General features: G+C 37.8%; 2 protein-coding genes across 1 annotated transcript in view; one reads left to right on the top strand and one right to left on the bottom strand.

Moving 5' to 3' along the window:
- Positions 1-15,841, bottom strand: part of Erich1 (glutamate-rich 1) — a gene marked incomplete at its 5' end in the record, with an annotated part of 52,793,804 nt that overhangs the window by 42,495,878 nt on the left and 10,282,085 nt on the right.
- Glra3 (glycine receptor, alpha 3) overlaps positions 11,125-15,841 on the top strand; it is a 648,639-nt gene continuing 643,922 nt past the window's right edge. Inside the window, exon 1 of the mRNA NM_053724.5 lies at positions 11,125-11,684. Coding sequence (NP_446176.4) covers positions 11,614-11,684 — 71 coding nt within the window. The 5' untranslated portion in view covers positions 11,125-11,613. The remainder of the gene's footprint in view (positions 11,685-15,841) is intronic.

Genomic DNA, 15,841 nt, shown 5'->3' with positions numbered 1-15,841 from the left:
GTAGGATTAGTAACGATCTTTTCCCAATCTGTTGATTGCCTTTTTGTCCTAACCACAGTGTCCTTTGCCTTACAGAAGGTTTGCAGTTTTATAAGATCCCGTTTGTCGATTCTTGATCTTAGAGCATAAGCCGTTGGTGTTTTGTTCAGGAAATTTTTTCCAGTGCCCATGTATTTGAGATGCTGCCCTAGTTTTTCTTCTATTAGTTTGAGTGTATCTGGTTTGATTTGGAGGTCCTTGATCCACTTGGACTTAAGCTTTGTACAGGTTGATAAGCATGGATCAATTTGCATTCTTCTACATGTTGACCTCCAGTTGAACCAGCACCATTTGCTGAAAGTGCTATCTTTTTTCCATTGAATGGTTTTGGCTCCATTGTCAAAAATCGAGTGCCCATAGGTGTGTGGGTACAACATACCCAAACTTATGGATTACAATGAAAGCTGAGCTAAGAGGAAAACTCATGGCTCTGAGTGCCTGCAGAATCAAACAGGAGAGGGAATATGTCAGCACTTGACAGCACACCTAAAAGCTCTAGAACAAAAAGAAGCAAATACACCCAGGAGGAGTAGAAGGCAGGAAAAAATCAAACTCAGAGCTGAAATCAGACAAGTAGAAACAAAAAGGACCATAGAAAGAATCAACAGAACCAAATATGGTTCTTTGAGAAAATCAACAAGATAGATAAACCCTGAGCCAGACTAACGAGAGGGACACAGAGAGTGTGTCCAAATTAACAAAATCAGAAATGAAAAAAAAGACATAACTATAGATTCAGAGGAAATTCAAAAAATCATCAGATCTTACCATAAAATCCTATATTCAACAAAACTTGAAAATCTGCAGGAAATGGACAATTTCCAAGACAGATACCAGGTATCGAAGTTAAATCAAGAACAGATAAAACAGTTAAACAACCCCATAACTCCTAAGGAAATAGAAGCAGTCATTAAAGGTCTCCCAACCAAAAAGATCCCAGGTCCAGACGGGTTTAGTGCAGAATTCTATCAGACCTTCATAGAAGACCTCATACCAATACTATCCAAACTATTCCACAAAATTGAAACAGATGGAGCACTACCGAATTCCTTCTATGAAGCCACAATTACTCTTATACCTAAACCACACAAAGACACAACAGAGAAAGGGAACTTCAGACCAATTTCCCTTATGAATATCGATGCAAAAATACTCAATAAAATTCTGGCAAATCGAATCCAAGAGCACATCAAAACAATCATCCACCATGATGGCTTCATGCCAGGCATGCAGGGATGGTTTAATATACGGAAAACCATCAACGTGATCCACTATATAAACAATCTGAAAGAACAAAATCACATGATCATTTCATTAGACTCTGAGAAAGCATTTGACAAAATTCAACATCCCTTCTTGATAAAACTCCTGGAAAGTATAGGAATTCAAGGCCCATACCTAAACATAGTAAAAGCCGTATACAGCAAACCAGTTGCTAACATTATACTAAATGGAGAGAAACTTGAAGCAATCCCACTAAAATCAGGGACTAGACAAGGCTGCTCACTCTCTCCCTACTTATTCAATATAGTTCTTGAAGTTCTAGCCAGAGCAATCAGACAACAAAAGGAGGTCAAGGGGATACAGATTGTTAAAGAAGAATTCAAAATATCACTATTTGTAGATGATATGATAGTATATTTAAGTGATCCCTAATGTTCCACCAGAGAACTACTAAAGCTGATAAACAACTTCAGCAAAGTGCCTGGGTATAAAATTAACTCAAATAAATCAGTAGCCTTCCTCTACACAAAAGAGAAACAAGCCGAGAATGAAATTAGGGAATCGAAACACTTCATAATAGACCCAAACAATATAAAGTACTTTGGTGTGACTTTAACCAAGCAAGTAAAAGATCTGTACAATCAGAACTTCAAGACTCTGAAGAAAGAAATTGAAGAAGACCTCAGAAGGTGGAACGATCTCCTATGCTCATGGATTGGCAGGATTAATATAGTAAAAATGGCCATTTTACCAAAAGCAATCTACAGATTCAATGCAATCCCCATCAAAATACCAATCCAATTCTTCAAAGAGTTAGGCAGAACAATTTGCAAATTCATCTGGAATAACAAAAAACCCAGGATAGCTAAAACTATCCTCAACAATAAAAAGACTTCAGGGGGAATCTCTATCCCTGAACTCAAGCAATATTACAGAGCAATAGTGATAAAAACTGCATGGTATTGGTACAGAGACAGACAGATAGACCAATGGAACAGGATTGAAGACACAGAGAAAATCAGCATTTCTTAATTGAGAAAGGATTGTAATGCACTCATTTTCCTCCGAAATCTTGTATATTGTTCAAATATTTTGTCAAAAAAACATGTGTATTTGCTAGCATGAGTTCTGTTTGTACACACTGATCTCTCTGAATGTTTGTTATTTCTTTATTAGCCATTATATTTGACTGTGGCTATATTAAACAGGCAAAGAAAGTCTGAGCTCTGCAAAACTGTTTTTATGGTTCAGGAGCATGTGGGCTGCTAGGCCACTCTGGATGTTAGGATAAAGTCCTTTTATTCCAGATATCAAATCAGATGCTCAAACTCAGGGAACAAGATCAGTTTCTATTTAGTCATTTATGTAAAATATCTCTTTAAGGGTTAAAGAACTTTATGTGTCATAATTTTTTTTTTTAGTGCTCCTAACCACTGGGCCATCTCTCCGATCTCCCTTTCTGTTTCTTTTTTTTTTTTTTTAATTGGGGAGTTGAGGCCATTGATGTTGACAGATATTTTATTTTATTTTTTTTTATTAACTTGAGTATTTCTTATATACATTTCGAGTGTTATTCCCTTTCCTGGTATCCGGGCAAACATCCCACTCCCCCCTCCCCTTCCTTATGGGTGTTCCCCTCCCAACCCTCCCCGCATTGCCGCCCTCCCCCCAACAGTCTAGTTCACTGGGGGTTCAGTCTTAGCAGGACCAAGGGCTTCCCCTTCCACTGGTGCTCTTACTAGGATATTCATTGCTACCTATGAGGTCAGAGTCCAGGGTCAGTCCATGTATAGTCTTTAGGTAGTGGCTTAGTCCCTGGAAGCTCTGGTTGCTTGGCATTGTTTTACATATGGGGTCTCGAGCCCCTTCAAGCTCTTCCAGTTCTTTCTCTGATTCCTTCAACGGGGGTCCTATTCTCAGTTCAGTGGCTTGCTGCTGGCATTCGCCTCTGTATTTGCTGTATTCTGGCTGTGTCTCTCAGGAGCGATCTACATCCGGCTCCTGTCAGTCTGCACTTCTTTGCTTCATCCATCTTGTCTAATTGGGTGGCTGTATATGTATGGGCCACATGTGGGGCAGGCTCTGAATGGGTGTTCCTTCAGTCTCTGTTTTAATCTTTGCCTCTCTCTTCCCTGCCAAGGGTATTCTTGTTCCCCTTATAAAGAAGGAGTGAAGCATTCACATTTTGATCATCTGTCTTGAGTTTCATTTGTTCTAGGCATCTAGGGTAATTCAAGCATTTGGACTAATAGCCACTTATCAATGAGTGCATACAATGTGTGTCTTTCTGTGGTTGGGTTAGCTCACTCAGGATGATGTTTTCCAGTTCCAACCATTTGCCTACGAATTTCATTAAGTCGTTGTTTTTGATAGCTGAGTAATATTCCATTGTGTAGATGTACCACATTTTCTGTATCCATTCCTCTGTTGAAGGGCATCTGGGTTCTTTCCAGCTTCTGGCTATTAAAAATAAGGCTGCAATGAACATAGTGAAGCATGTGTCTTTTTTATATGTTGGGGCATCTTTTGGGTATATGCCATAGAGAGGTATAGCTGGATCCTCAGGAAGTTCAATGTCCAATTTTCTGAGGATCCTCCAGACTGATTTCCAGAATGTTTGTACCAGTCTGCAATCCCACCAACAATGGAGGAGTGTTCCTCTTTCTCCACATCCTCGCCAGCATCTGTTTTCCCCTGAGTTTTTGATCTTAGCCATTCTCACTGGTGTGAGGTGAAATTTCAGGGTTGTTTTGATTTGCATTTAACTTATGACTAAAGATGTTGAACATTTCTTTAGGTGTTTCTCAGCCATTCGGCATTCCTCAGCTGTGAATTCTTTGTTTAGCTCTGAACCCCATTTTTTAATAGGGTTATTTGTTTCCCTGCGATCTAACTTCTTGAGAGCTTTGTATATTTTGGATATAAGGCCTTTATCTGTTGTAGGATTGGTAAAAATCTTTTCCCAATCTGTTGGTTGCCATTCTGTCCTAACCACAGTGTCCTTTGCCTTACAGAAGCTTTGCAGTTTTATGAGATCCCATTTGTCGATTCTTGATCTTACAGCGTAAGCCATTGGTGTTTTGTTTAGGAAATTTTTTTCCAGTGCCCATGTGTTCCAGATGCTTCCCTAGTTTTTCTTCTATTAGTTTGAGTGTGTCTGGTTTGATGTGGAGGCCCTTGATCCACTTGGACTTAAGCTTTGTACAGGGTGATAAGCATGGATCAATCTGCATTCTTCTACATGTTGACCTCCAGTTGAACCAGCACCATTTGCTGAAAATGCTATCTTTTTTCCATTTGATGGTTTTGGCTCCTTTGTCAAAAATCAAGTGACCATAGGTGTGTGGTCTTCAATTCTGTTCCATTGGTCTATCTGCCTTTCTCTGTACCAATACCATGCAGTTTTTATCACTATTGCTCTGTAATACTGCTTGAGTTCAGGGATAGTGATTCCCCCTGAAGTCCTTTTATTGTTGAGGATAGCTTTAGCTATCCTGGGTTTTTTTGTTATTCCAGATGAATTTGCAAATTGTTCTGTCTAACTCTTTGAAGAATTGGATTGGTATTTTGATGGGGATTGCATTGAATCTGTAGATCGCTTTTGGTAAAATGGCCATTTTTACTATATTAATCCTGCCAATCCATGAGCATGGGAGATCTTTCCATCTTCTGAGGTCTTCTTCAATTTCCTTCTTCAATTTCCTTCTTCAGTGTCTTGAAGTTCTTATTGTACAGATCTTTTACTTGCTTTGTTAAAGTCACACCAAAGTACTTTATATTATTTGGGTCTATTATGAAGGGTGTCGTTTCCCTAATTTCTTTCTCAGCTTGTTTCTCTTTTGTATAGAGGAAGGCAACTGATTTATTTGAGTTAATTTTGTACCCAGGCACTTTGCTGAAGTTGTTTATCAGCTTCAGTAGTTCTCTGGTGGAACTTTTGGGATCACGTAAATATACTATCATATCATCTGCAAATAGTGATATTTTGACTTCTTTTTTTCCGATCTGTATCCCCTTGACCTCCTTTTGTTGTCTAATTGCTCTGGCTAGAACTTCAAGAACTATATTGAATAAGTAGGGAGAGAGTGGGCAGCCTTGTCTAGTCCCTGATTTTAGTGGGAATGCTTCTCAGCCATTTGGCATTCCTCAGCTGTGAATTTTTGTTTAGCTCTGAACCCCATTTTTTAATGGGGTTATTTGTCTCCCTGCAGTCTAACTTCTTGAGTTCTTTGTATATTTTGGATATAAGGCCTCTATCTGTTGTAGGATTGGTAAAGATCTTTTCCCAATCTGTTCGTTGCCATTTTGTCCTAACCACAGTGTCCTTTGCCTTACAGAAGCTTTGCAGTTTTATGAGATCTTGCCTCCTTATGTTGGGCTTTACCATTTATTATCCTTTGTAGGGCTGCATTTGTAGAAAGATATTGTGCAAATTTGGTTTTGTCATGGAATATCTTGGTTTCTCCATCTATGTTAACTGAGAGTTTTGCAGGATACAGTAACCTGGGCTGGCATTTGTGTTCTCTTAGGGTCTGTATGACATCTGTCCAGGATCTTCTGGCTTTCATAGTCTCTGGCAAAAAGTCTGGTGTGATTCTGATAGGTCTGCCTTTATATGTTACTTGACCTTTTTCCCTTACTGCTTTTAATATTCTTTATTTATTTTGTGGATTTGTTGTTTTGACTATTATGTGATGGGAGTAGTTTCTTTTCTTGTCCAATCTATTTGGAGTTCAGTAGGCTTCTTGTATGCTTATGGGCATCTCTTTCTTTAGGTTAGGGAAGTTTTCTTATTTGATTTTCTTGAAGATATTTACTGGTCCTTTGAGCTGGGTGGCTTCACTCTCTTCTATACCTATTGATCTTCTCATTGAGTCCTGGATTTCCTGTATGTTTTGAACCAGTAGCTGTTTCCGTTTTACATTATCTTTGACCGTTGTGTCGATGATTTCTATGGAATCTTCTGCTCTTGAGATTCTCTCTTCTATCTCTTGTCTTCTGTTGGTGATGCTTGTATCTACGGTTCCTTGTCTCTTCCTTTGGTTTTCTATATGCAGGGTTGTTTCCCCGTGTTCTTTCTTGATTGCTTCTATTTCCATTTTTAATTCCTTCAACTGTTTGATTGTGTTTTCCTGGAATTCTTTCCGGGTCTTTTGTGATTCCTCCCTATAGGCTTCTACTTGTTTATTTATGTTTTCTATGTTTCTCCAAGGGAGTTCTTCATGTCTTACTTGAAGTCCTCCAGCATCATGATCAAATATGATTTTAAATCTAGATCTTGCTTTTTGAGTGTGTTTGGAAATTCAGTGTTTACTTTGGTTGGAGAATTAGGCTCCGATGATGCCATGTAGTTTTGGTTTCTGTTGCTTGGGTTCTTGTGCTTGCCTCTCACCCTCATATTATCTCTGGTGTTACTTTGTTCTGCTATTTCTGACAGTGGCTAGACTGTCCTATAGGCCCGTGTGTCAGGAGTGCTGTAGACCTGTTTTCCTGTTTTCTTTCAGCCAGTGATGGGAACAGAGTGTTCTGCTCTAGGCCATGTAGTTTTTCCTGTCTACTGTTCCTCAGCTGTTCCTGTGGGCCTGTGTCCTGATTTCCCTAGGCAGGTCGCTGGGAGCAGAAAAGTTTGTCTTACCTGTGGTCCTGAGGAAGTGTGCTCATGGGGTGTTGCTTATGAACTCTCCACAAGGGTAGCAACCAGGAGGGGCTGTGCTGCCTTTTCCGGGAGCCCCTGTGCACCGGGGTCCCAGATGGTGTTAGGTGTTTTCCTGTGGAGTCAGAAATGTGGGCAGCGTGTAGTCTCTTCTGGCTTCCTAGGAGTGTCTGCCTGTCTGAAAGTTTAGCTCTCCTTCCCAAGGGATTTGTGTACAGAGAACTGTTGATCTGGTCCCTTCAGGTTCTGCAGTATCTGGAGTGCAAGGGAACTGCAGCTCCAGTGCCCTTATCTTTCAGTTCCCAGAGGCCATATACAGTTTCCTCTTGGGCCAGGGATGTGGGCAGGGGTGAGCAGTATTGGTGGTCTCTTCCGCTCTGCAGTCTCAGGAGTGCCCACCTGTCCGGGCTGTGAGCTCTCTCTTCCACGAGGTTTGGGTGCAGTGAGCTGTGGGCGGGGATCAGCTAGGTTGGGAATCCAGCTAAAAACAAGAAGTGTCCAGTCCCAGAGGAATTTTGCCTCTGTGTGTCCTGTGGCCACCAGTCAGGTCGCTTGGAGCAGAAAAGTTGGTCTTACCTGTGGTCCTGCTGGCTCAAGTTTGCTCATGGGTGTTGCTTTTGAGCTCTCAGTGAGGGCAGCAACCAGGAGGGCCTGCGCTCTCTTTTCCCGGGAGCCCCCGTGCACTGAGGTCCCAGATGGTGTTTGGTGTTTTCCTCTGGAGTCAGAAATGTGGGCAGAGTGTAGTCTCTTCTGACTTCCCTGTCGTGTCTGCCCCTCTGAAGTTTTAGCTCTCCCTCCCATGGGATTTGGGTGTAGAGAACTTGTGTCATAAATTTTTATTACACACACACACACACACACACACACACACACACACACACACACATACACACGAACAATTTGCTCATTCTGTATAGTGTTACATGAATGTATATTTTCAGGGATGACCATTTGGTATTGGATAACCAATTTGTGTACATTTCTCCAGGGAAGATAATGTTTCCCACTCGAAACATTCCTAGCTTGCTTATAAAGCATGAAAGATTATATGGCAGCTTTTAGGAGGAGAAATAGTAAGAGGGAAATGGTTCAGTTATATTATATTCTAAAAAATACACACAAGATAAACTAGATGGATATAGTAGGTTATATCTACATATTTATGTGTTTACATAGGTGTATATACATACATTTATTATAAAATAATCAATAATAATTATTAATGAGCATAAATTTGAGATGTACTGAGAAGTGCCTCACTATCAGTTGATCTAATGGACATTTTAAAGAAAATTTCAAAACTGCTTGGACAGTCATCTTTAACATCTTCTAGAATGCAGAATACTCATTTTTTGTTTAAATAAAAGTTGGGACCATTCTGCTCTTCACTCTCCATGTTTGGAGGATATATGTTTCATGAGTCTACAAAGCAATATATTTAAATTTCAAGGAAATCGTCAGAGATGCAAGAAAGATACAACTCAGAACTAGAAACCACATCCTATCTTCTGCCCGAACAGGCTAATAGCTAACATTGTGCCCTGTAGCTTGAATTTTTACCCTTAATTGCAAGTCAAGTTGAGCATCGTTAATTACACCAACATTGTGCTGACTGGTTTTTGTCAAGTTGGCACAAACCTAGACATAGCAGGAAAAAGGGAATCACTAACTGGAGTTGCCTCCAGGAGAATGGTCTGTGAGCAAGGTGTAAGGGGTTTTTTATTAATCATTGATGGGTGGGAGCCCAGACCACTTTGTCCGACACCACCACCTCTGTGTATGTGGTCAGAGCAGGCTATGAAAATAGGATGAGCAGGTCAAAGGAGCAAGCTAGTTAACAACTTTCCTCCATGGTTCCTGACTCTTGCTTGGTCTCAGTGCTGAACTGTAGTTGGACTTGAATAATTATTTTCTTGAACAAGAAATAAAATAAGAAATATTGCAATATAGATACCTTTAAATAATGTGTAGATTTTAAAAGCTGTAATTTTTGATCAATGAAAATCTAGCTGAGAAGCATCTTATAGTGTAAACTTTTAACAGGTTTATTAGAGAAAGAGGATATCTTCTCAAAAGCAGTGAGATGGCTCAGCAGATAAAGGAATTTGCTACCATGCTAGATGGCCTAAGTGTAATTCCCCCAAGTCACAAAGTGAAATGACAGAATTGCTTCTCTAACATATCACCTTCAAACATGACATAAGCTAGCCCATGCAATGATACATATGGCCATGTATATACACACTTAAATGTAATATAGACAAAAAGTATTATGAACCTTCTAGAAGGTATAAAACCAATGCATTTCTTATGAGTCTTCTATAAGTTTATGATTTAAATCAGAAAATGGTCATATAAAACGTATCTTCTGCAAATATAGAAATAAATCCAGGAAATGTATTTGTCACTGGATGACAGTAAAGTGATCTACTAAATAGGAGACATAAATAAAAGTATTCACTGTAACTTCTTTCAACAGGCTGGTGATTGATGCCCTGTATACTTTCAGCTAAGTGGAGTTTTGCATTTTGCATTTAAATTGTAAATTACACTTTTAATTCAACTATGGAGAAGATTGTGGAACAGGTTAAGAATGTATTCATAATAATGTAGCTCAAAAGCTTGAAAAACCTAAGGAAAAAATTCATAGATCGTATGAAGCTCAGGAAGGAGGAAGACAAAAATGTGGTTGCTTCATTCCTTCTTAGAAGGGAGAATAAAATACTCGGGGGAAGAAATACAGGGACAAAGAGTGGAGCAGGGATTGAAGAAAAGATCATCTAGAGACTGCCACACCTGAGAATTCTTCCAATATGCAGCAACCAAACCCAGACACTATTGCCGATGTCAACAATTGTTTGCTGACAGGAGCCAGATATGCGTGTCTCCTGAGAAGTTCAGCCAGAGCTCTTCTGATACAGATGAGAATGTTTGCAACTAGCCATTGGACTGAACAAGGACCCCAATGGAGGTGTTAGAGAAAAGACTGAAGGAGCTAAAGGGGTTTGCAATCCCATAGGAAGAACAACAATATCAACCAACCAGACCACACCAGAGCTCCCAGAGATTAAACCACCAACAAATGAGTACACATGGAGGTAACCATGGCTCTCGCCACATATGTAGGAGAGTATGGCATTGTCTGGCATCAATAAGAGGAAAAGCGCTTGGTCCTGTCAAGGCTCATTTCCCCTATGTAGGGGAATGTCAGGGCATTGAGGTGGGAGTAGGTGGGTGGGAGTAGGAGCATCCTCATAGAAGCAGGGGGATTAAGAAGGGGGTATAGGAGAGGGGAGAAATAGGATAATATTTGAAATGTAAGAACATAAAATATCCAAGAAAAATAAAATTTAAAAGAAAGAAAATTTGACAGAAGCATTTTCAGAATAAATTTGTTATGGAGTTATTTTAAAAAGCCAAAAGAAATGAACAATTTGATACTGGTCAATCACAAATAAACATTTTCTGTTTTATCACACACACACACACACACACACACACACACACACACGTGTACACACGTACACATATGCACACCAGCAGTGGAATGGAACACGGTAAAGATAGACTGAACTCTCAAAAGATGAAAGGAGAAATAAACTAGATAGTACTATGTGCTAGTTCTTCCATTTAAAATATCCAATCATTTGAAAAACTGAAGGGGGAAAATCTAAGTGATGTCTCTCTAGCAGCAGCCTCAGGAGGCTTCCTCCCTTAGTCTATTCAGAAGCCTCATTAGCACCAAAGTCAATTAACCGGCTGCGAGCTTGCTCTGCTCATGGAATGCTTCTAGAAGCAACTTATTCTGCTGGGCATGTGCATTGCGTTCCCAGCTTCCCAATCCCTTCTCAAGGGTGTGGGTTCACTATCCACTCTAACGTTTCAGTGTAAGCTCTATGAAACAGTCATATCTGAAAAGATATGTCTTTACTAAATTGTGCCTTTTCTGCGAGGGAGGAAGCCTCCCCGCCTAGTCTACCCCCTAATCCTGCAAACCACTGAATCTTCCCCTTTCAGATACAAGGCTCCTTCCCCATTCCCTCTAGGAGCCTAGTGGGCTCTGCACCAAGTCTACACTGCCTCTCCTTTTTCAGGGGGTGAAAGACTGAGCATTCCCTTGTGAGGTAAGTGGCCTGTCACTCTGTCCTGCTGTGCAGCTGTGATTGGCGGGAAGGACAAGTCCTCTGGCCCCGCCCCCGCCTGTCTTTGCCGCGCTCCGCTCGGTGGGGTTTTCGCAAAGGTGGAGAGCGAGACTCTGGCTCTTGGACCTGGTGGAGCAGCATTCTCAATTTTGACTGCTGTTGTGCTTCCTCGATCCCTGCCTGGGCCAGAGCCGAGAAAAGGCGAGTCCTTTTCTGCTGATAGAACTGTGAGGAACTGTTGCTCAGGACCTCTGCACTCCTGACACGTCGTCACAGTCTCTCGCTTTTCTGTGGCTTCACAGTGAAATCACTCGCACGTTTGTAGCCGGGTGAATCCTTCTGCTCCAGTGCTCAGAGGAGGGGTCTAGGAAAACATCAAGTGTTTGAAAGAGGGATTCGGAGTACTGCGGGAGCTGTCTGAGGTGCTGAAGCTTCCCAAGCGTTTGCCTCTAGCAGCCCCAGAAGGGGTTAGATGGCACGTTTTCACTTCTGTCTTTCTGGTCCCCCATGCCTTGGATAAGACTGTTTTCAGGATCGGGAATATCTTTCCGTATCATGGCCCACGTGAGACACTTTCGGACACTACTTTCTGGATTTTACTTCTGGGAAGCCGCACTGTTACTGAGGTAAGTCCCCATGCATTAACAATCTCATTAAGAGAGCTCAATAAGTCAATGTGTTAATCTGCAACCACTTGTTAATGAGGAAGCTGAGAAATATGTTACTGTGTTCTGACTTACTGAAACTATCCTTTAAATCATAATTATCTGTTTCAAAGAGCCTATTAATCTATATATTGAGACATCTAGAGACAGAATTTCCTGTTATTTTTCACTGGGGTTGTGTGTTTAAGTAACTGGGCTCTGTCCACATTACTCTTTCAAACCTAATGACTTAAAAAATAAAACAGATATTTTGCTTCTGACGTATTTCTCATTAGAGTTTTCTTGGTAATGATGAATTATGTTTCCTGGGTGTTAATTTCTTTTTTAAAAAATAGAAAACATTAAGAAATTAGAAATGAGGTCATCATTAAAATAGAAAGGATAATGTAGAACATAAGCATTATTGATCAGAGAAATGTCATTTTAATATATGCACTGATAAAGTCAAAATAGAAACTTTAAGGTACTACTTTGCGATGACCTAATTCAGCAATATATGAATGCAAACTCATTAATAAATCATTAAATATGTTCTGTGTCTACAGTTGTCTTGTGGAAGAGAGCAGTATAAGAAGACTATTAACTTATGAAATTGTCCTGGCATGACAGTTTTTATGATGTCTCAATTATATTTGATAGTCTCTCAACATTTCTTTACAGTTACCTAGAAGATAGTAGGAGAAGCTAGGTGAAAGTAAAGATAACTGAAACCCCACTGTCCATTAAACACTGTATGAAAGCAAAAAATATTCATATAGATATTTAAACCAGCAACATAAATTTTACATTAGTATTGTCACATAATCACTGTGGGATATTCACTTTATGGCTGAAAACCTTTTCAAGAATGTCAAAGTTAAATCACTAGAACATTGAATTAGTTAACAATATGCTGGTGTCCATGTGATGCAAGTATTCCTCCTTGTGTTAATAATTCCAGTTTTAATCTTTTGGCTGTCTTAAAAGTGTGACTCACATATTGTTCTGGCAGGCCTGTTTGTAATAGGAAATGGTTGAATATTGCATTTCCTACAAATGCTGACTCCTTTTAAATTGAAGTCTTAAAAAATCTCAGATCACAGTATTTTAAGTGGACAGTGTATTAATATGATTTTATGGTTTTTGTAACTTTCAATTGACATAGGTAATATATCTGTGGAGCAAATCAAGAGTATGTAGAGGTCTCATATATATATACATATATATATATGTTAGACATATATATATAATATGTTAAAGAAGGTGGTACAAAATTTAGGTTAAATTATGCTAATCATTTTGACCTGATAATTTATGTTTAGTATCAAATGTGATAATATATATTTTTAAAAGCCAATGTGTCTGTTTGGTTTGCATTTAAGGTCAATTATTAAAACATATTAGTCAATGAGGTGAAATTTATGCAATGACAATTCATAAAAATAATTTTATTGTAACTAGGTATATAATCCTCATTATTGGATCTTTGATTTATGACATTTTTAGTGAAATTCCCTAGAAGCGATTGATAATTTTAATTTATCTTTAATATCACTAATTAATGATTAAAGATTCCTTAATTAATGATTAATGATTAATTAATGATTTAAAGAATAGTCCAATCACAAATTCTTAGAAAAAAACATTCCCAATGAAAGTTTTGTTTCATATTTATATTCTTTATTATATTTTTCTTTCAAAACCCAGAGAAGTCCTTATCCTAAACTGGAATCATATAACAGTAGATAATTCTTCTCTGGAAACTTTAGTAACATTTGAAAAATAAATATTTTTACCTCTGGTAAATAAAAGATGAATTCCTCAGGAATGGAAGTGTACCTTACTGAAAATGATGTATAAATGTCTTTATGGAAATATTCTTTGTTAACTAAATCTTCCTATGATGTATCAACAGAAAATTAGAAATGAAGGTATTGATTTGAAATATGCTCATTACTGTTAGCTACAGTCAGCTTACAGTCTTACTGAACAACAGGAATCATTACTTTAACATTGCTATACTTTAGCCAACTCTTTTCAGGAAATATAGAGGCAACTGTAATAACCAGTCAACAAAATCATTGATAATGTTCTGGTTCAAACAACTTTAACTGGCTTTTAAAAGACTTTAACAGTTCTGTTGAAAAAGCATAGATAATTCTAAAATAGATATATACGTAAAATTTAGCTAAATTTTGCAAAAAAAGATTCACACCCATGTGAAGAGATCACAGACCTAGAATTAGGAGTAAAAGTCAATACTAGGTAGGAGTCCACACCAATTACCACCTTGATCTCCTGTCAAAGGCATCAAAATTCCTAAAGGTAAAAATTATCATAATTTGTGCCACAGAAGTTTTTCTTGCTTGTGAATGTTATAAATAAATAAAAATATACATGTGATTCATATTTCAGATGATCATGTTTGTATGATTATGCTTGGTGCTGCACATAGCAAGAATTCTTTCTTATTAAAGTATGGTGACCTTAGGACAATCAACTTACTCTCTTGGATTTATGGACTATTGTTCAACTTTGACCTAATATAAGTTTGCCATGAATATCCTTGAACATAGTATGATGTATGTACTTTTGTTTGCATGTATGTATGTATATATGTATGTATGTATGTATGTATGTATGTATGTATGTGAGTACTGTGTATCACACCTGAGACTTTCTTTAGAAAATTTCTGAATAATAGGGCAGGCGTGAGTATGGTTAGATTAGTATATTAAACTTTGGTAGACATCATAATCTTCCCAAAGCTGTTATACCTAATTCTATTCTTATAAATACTGTCTGAGTTCCTCTGTTTTAATAATACCTATCTGGGTTAGTACTAAAATACTATAAAAGTTTCTTAATATTTTCCTTGATTATCGTTGAAAGACCACAGGTTTTTGCCTCTTTTATCAGGATAATTTCTATGTTTTGGTGATTAATTTTAATAAAAAATCAGTCAAAATTATAAGAACACAAATATTATCACAAGTCAGTTAGAAATTTCAGGTTTGGTATATTTTGAAAAAAATTTAAAAGATGAGTTACACATGAATTTAAATGGATTTATGTTTCAAAATTGTATAGATAAAACATTAGTTTTTAAGTGCTAAAGCTTTCATAATTTACTAAAATATTTCTGTTTTATTAAACACTTTTCATGTGTTAGTTTTCATCCTAATAAAGTGAGGAACAAAATATCACTGTTCATCTCTTTTTGAAATGTAAATAGGTGATGATTAAGAGAGGCTTGCAAAATAAATGCCAACGCACAAAAACCACAGGTAAATTTTTCATTAACGTGGTGGTCAGCAGGTTATACCAGGTAATGTTTTATTTTTATAGAGGCCAAACATAGGTTTGCTATTTGGATAGATTATAACATATTGTGGCTAAACCTGACTGTGTAAACTTCACAGGTCAATACTAATAAGATGAAAAGTCTTTTTATATTACTTCAAAGTCTCCCAGAACAGTTTGTCATTTTAGATTCTTGGTTTGGCTTTATATTATCCTTTAGAGATTGAAAACAATCTTTTTAAGTTACTTTGTGCAGTAGATATCTGTTTTATTATGTAATAGACTGAAAAAGAATAAATTTCAAAGAATAAACAATTACACTTAAGGTTTATTACATGAGGTAATATTGAATCAATAATTTTATACTTTCAATGAATTAAACCTCACCCACATGATTCTCCTGTTTTTCTATGAAAAAAATTATATAGAGGTGAATATAATCCAACATCCTAGTCAATCTATGCTTCAGACTACAAAGCATGTTATAAAATACCATTTTGCTCTATTTTGTTAATTCTTTTTATTCAAGCAACTCTGCACCAAGGTATGTCAATCCACTATTATGATCAATGTATAATGTTAAGAATTTCAGTATAATTATCATCTCATCAAGTTCTATGTGTATTCTTGCATACCCAGCATGGTTACCCATGCTTGACTGAGGAAATATTACCTTTCAAAGCATAGTACTTAAAGTACAGAAAAGAAATTTAGGTCAAGTGTCAAGAAATGTACAAGCACCATTTTCAGGAGCTTGAGGCAGGAAAGCTGTTGAGAAGGTTTGACACTTGTTCTGATTCCAGTCATATACTTGCTCAATAGAAAAGACTATTTTG

The sequence above is a fragment of the Rattus norvegicus genome, chromosome 16 (assembly GCF_021556685.1).
Source record: "Rattus norvegicus strain SHRSP/BbbUtx chromosome 16, alternate assembly SHRSP_T2T, whole genome shotgun sequence".
NCBI classification, from domain to species: Eukaryota; Metazoa; Chordata; class Mammalia; order Rodentia; family Muridae; genus Rattus; species Rattus norvegicus.
The sequence above is the reverse complement of the archived record's forward strand: the minus strand, read 5'-3'. Positions and strand labels throughout refer to the sequence as shown.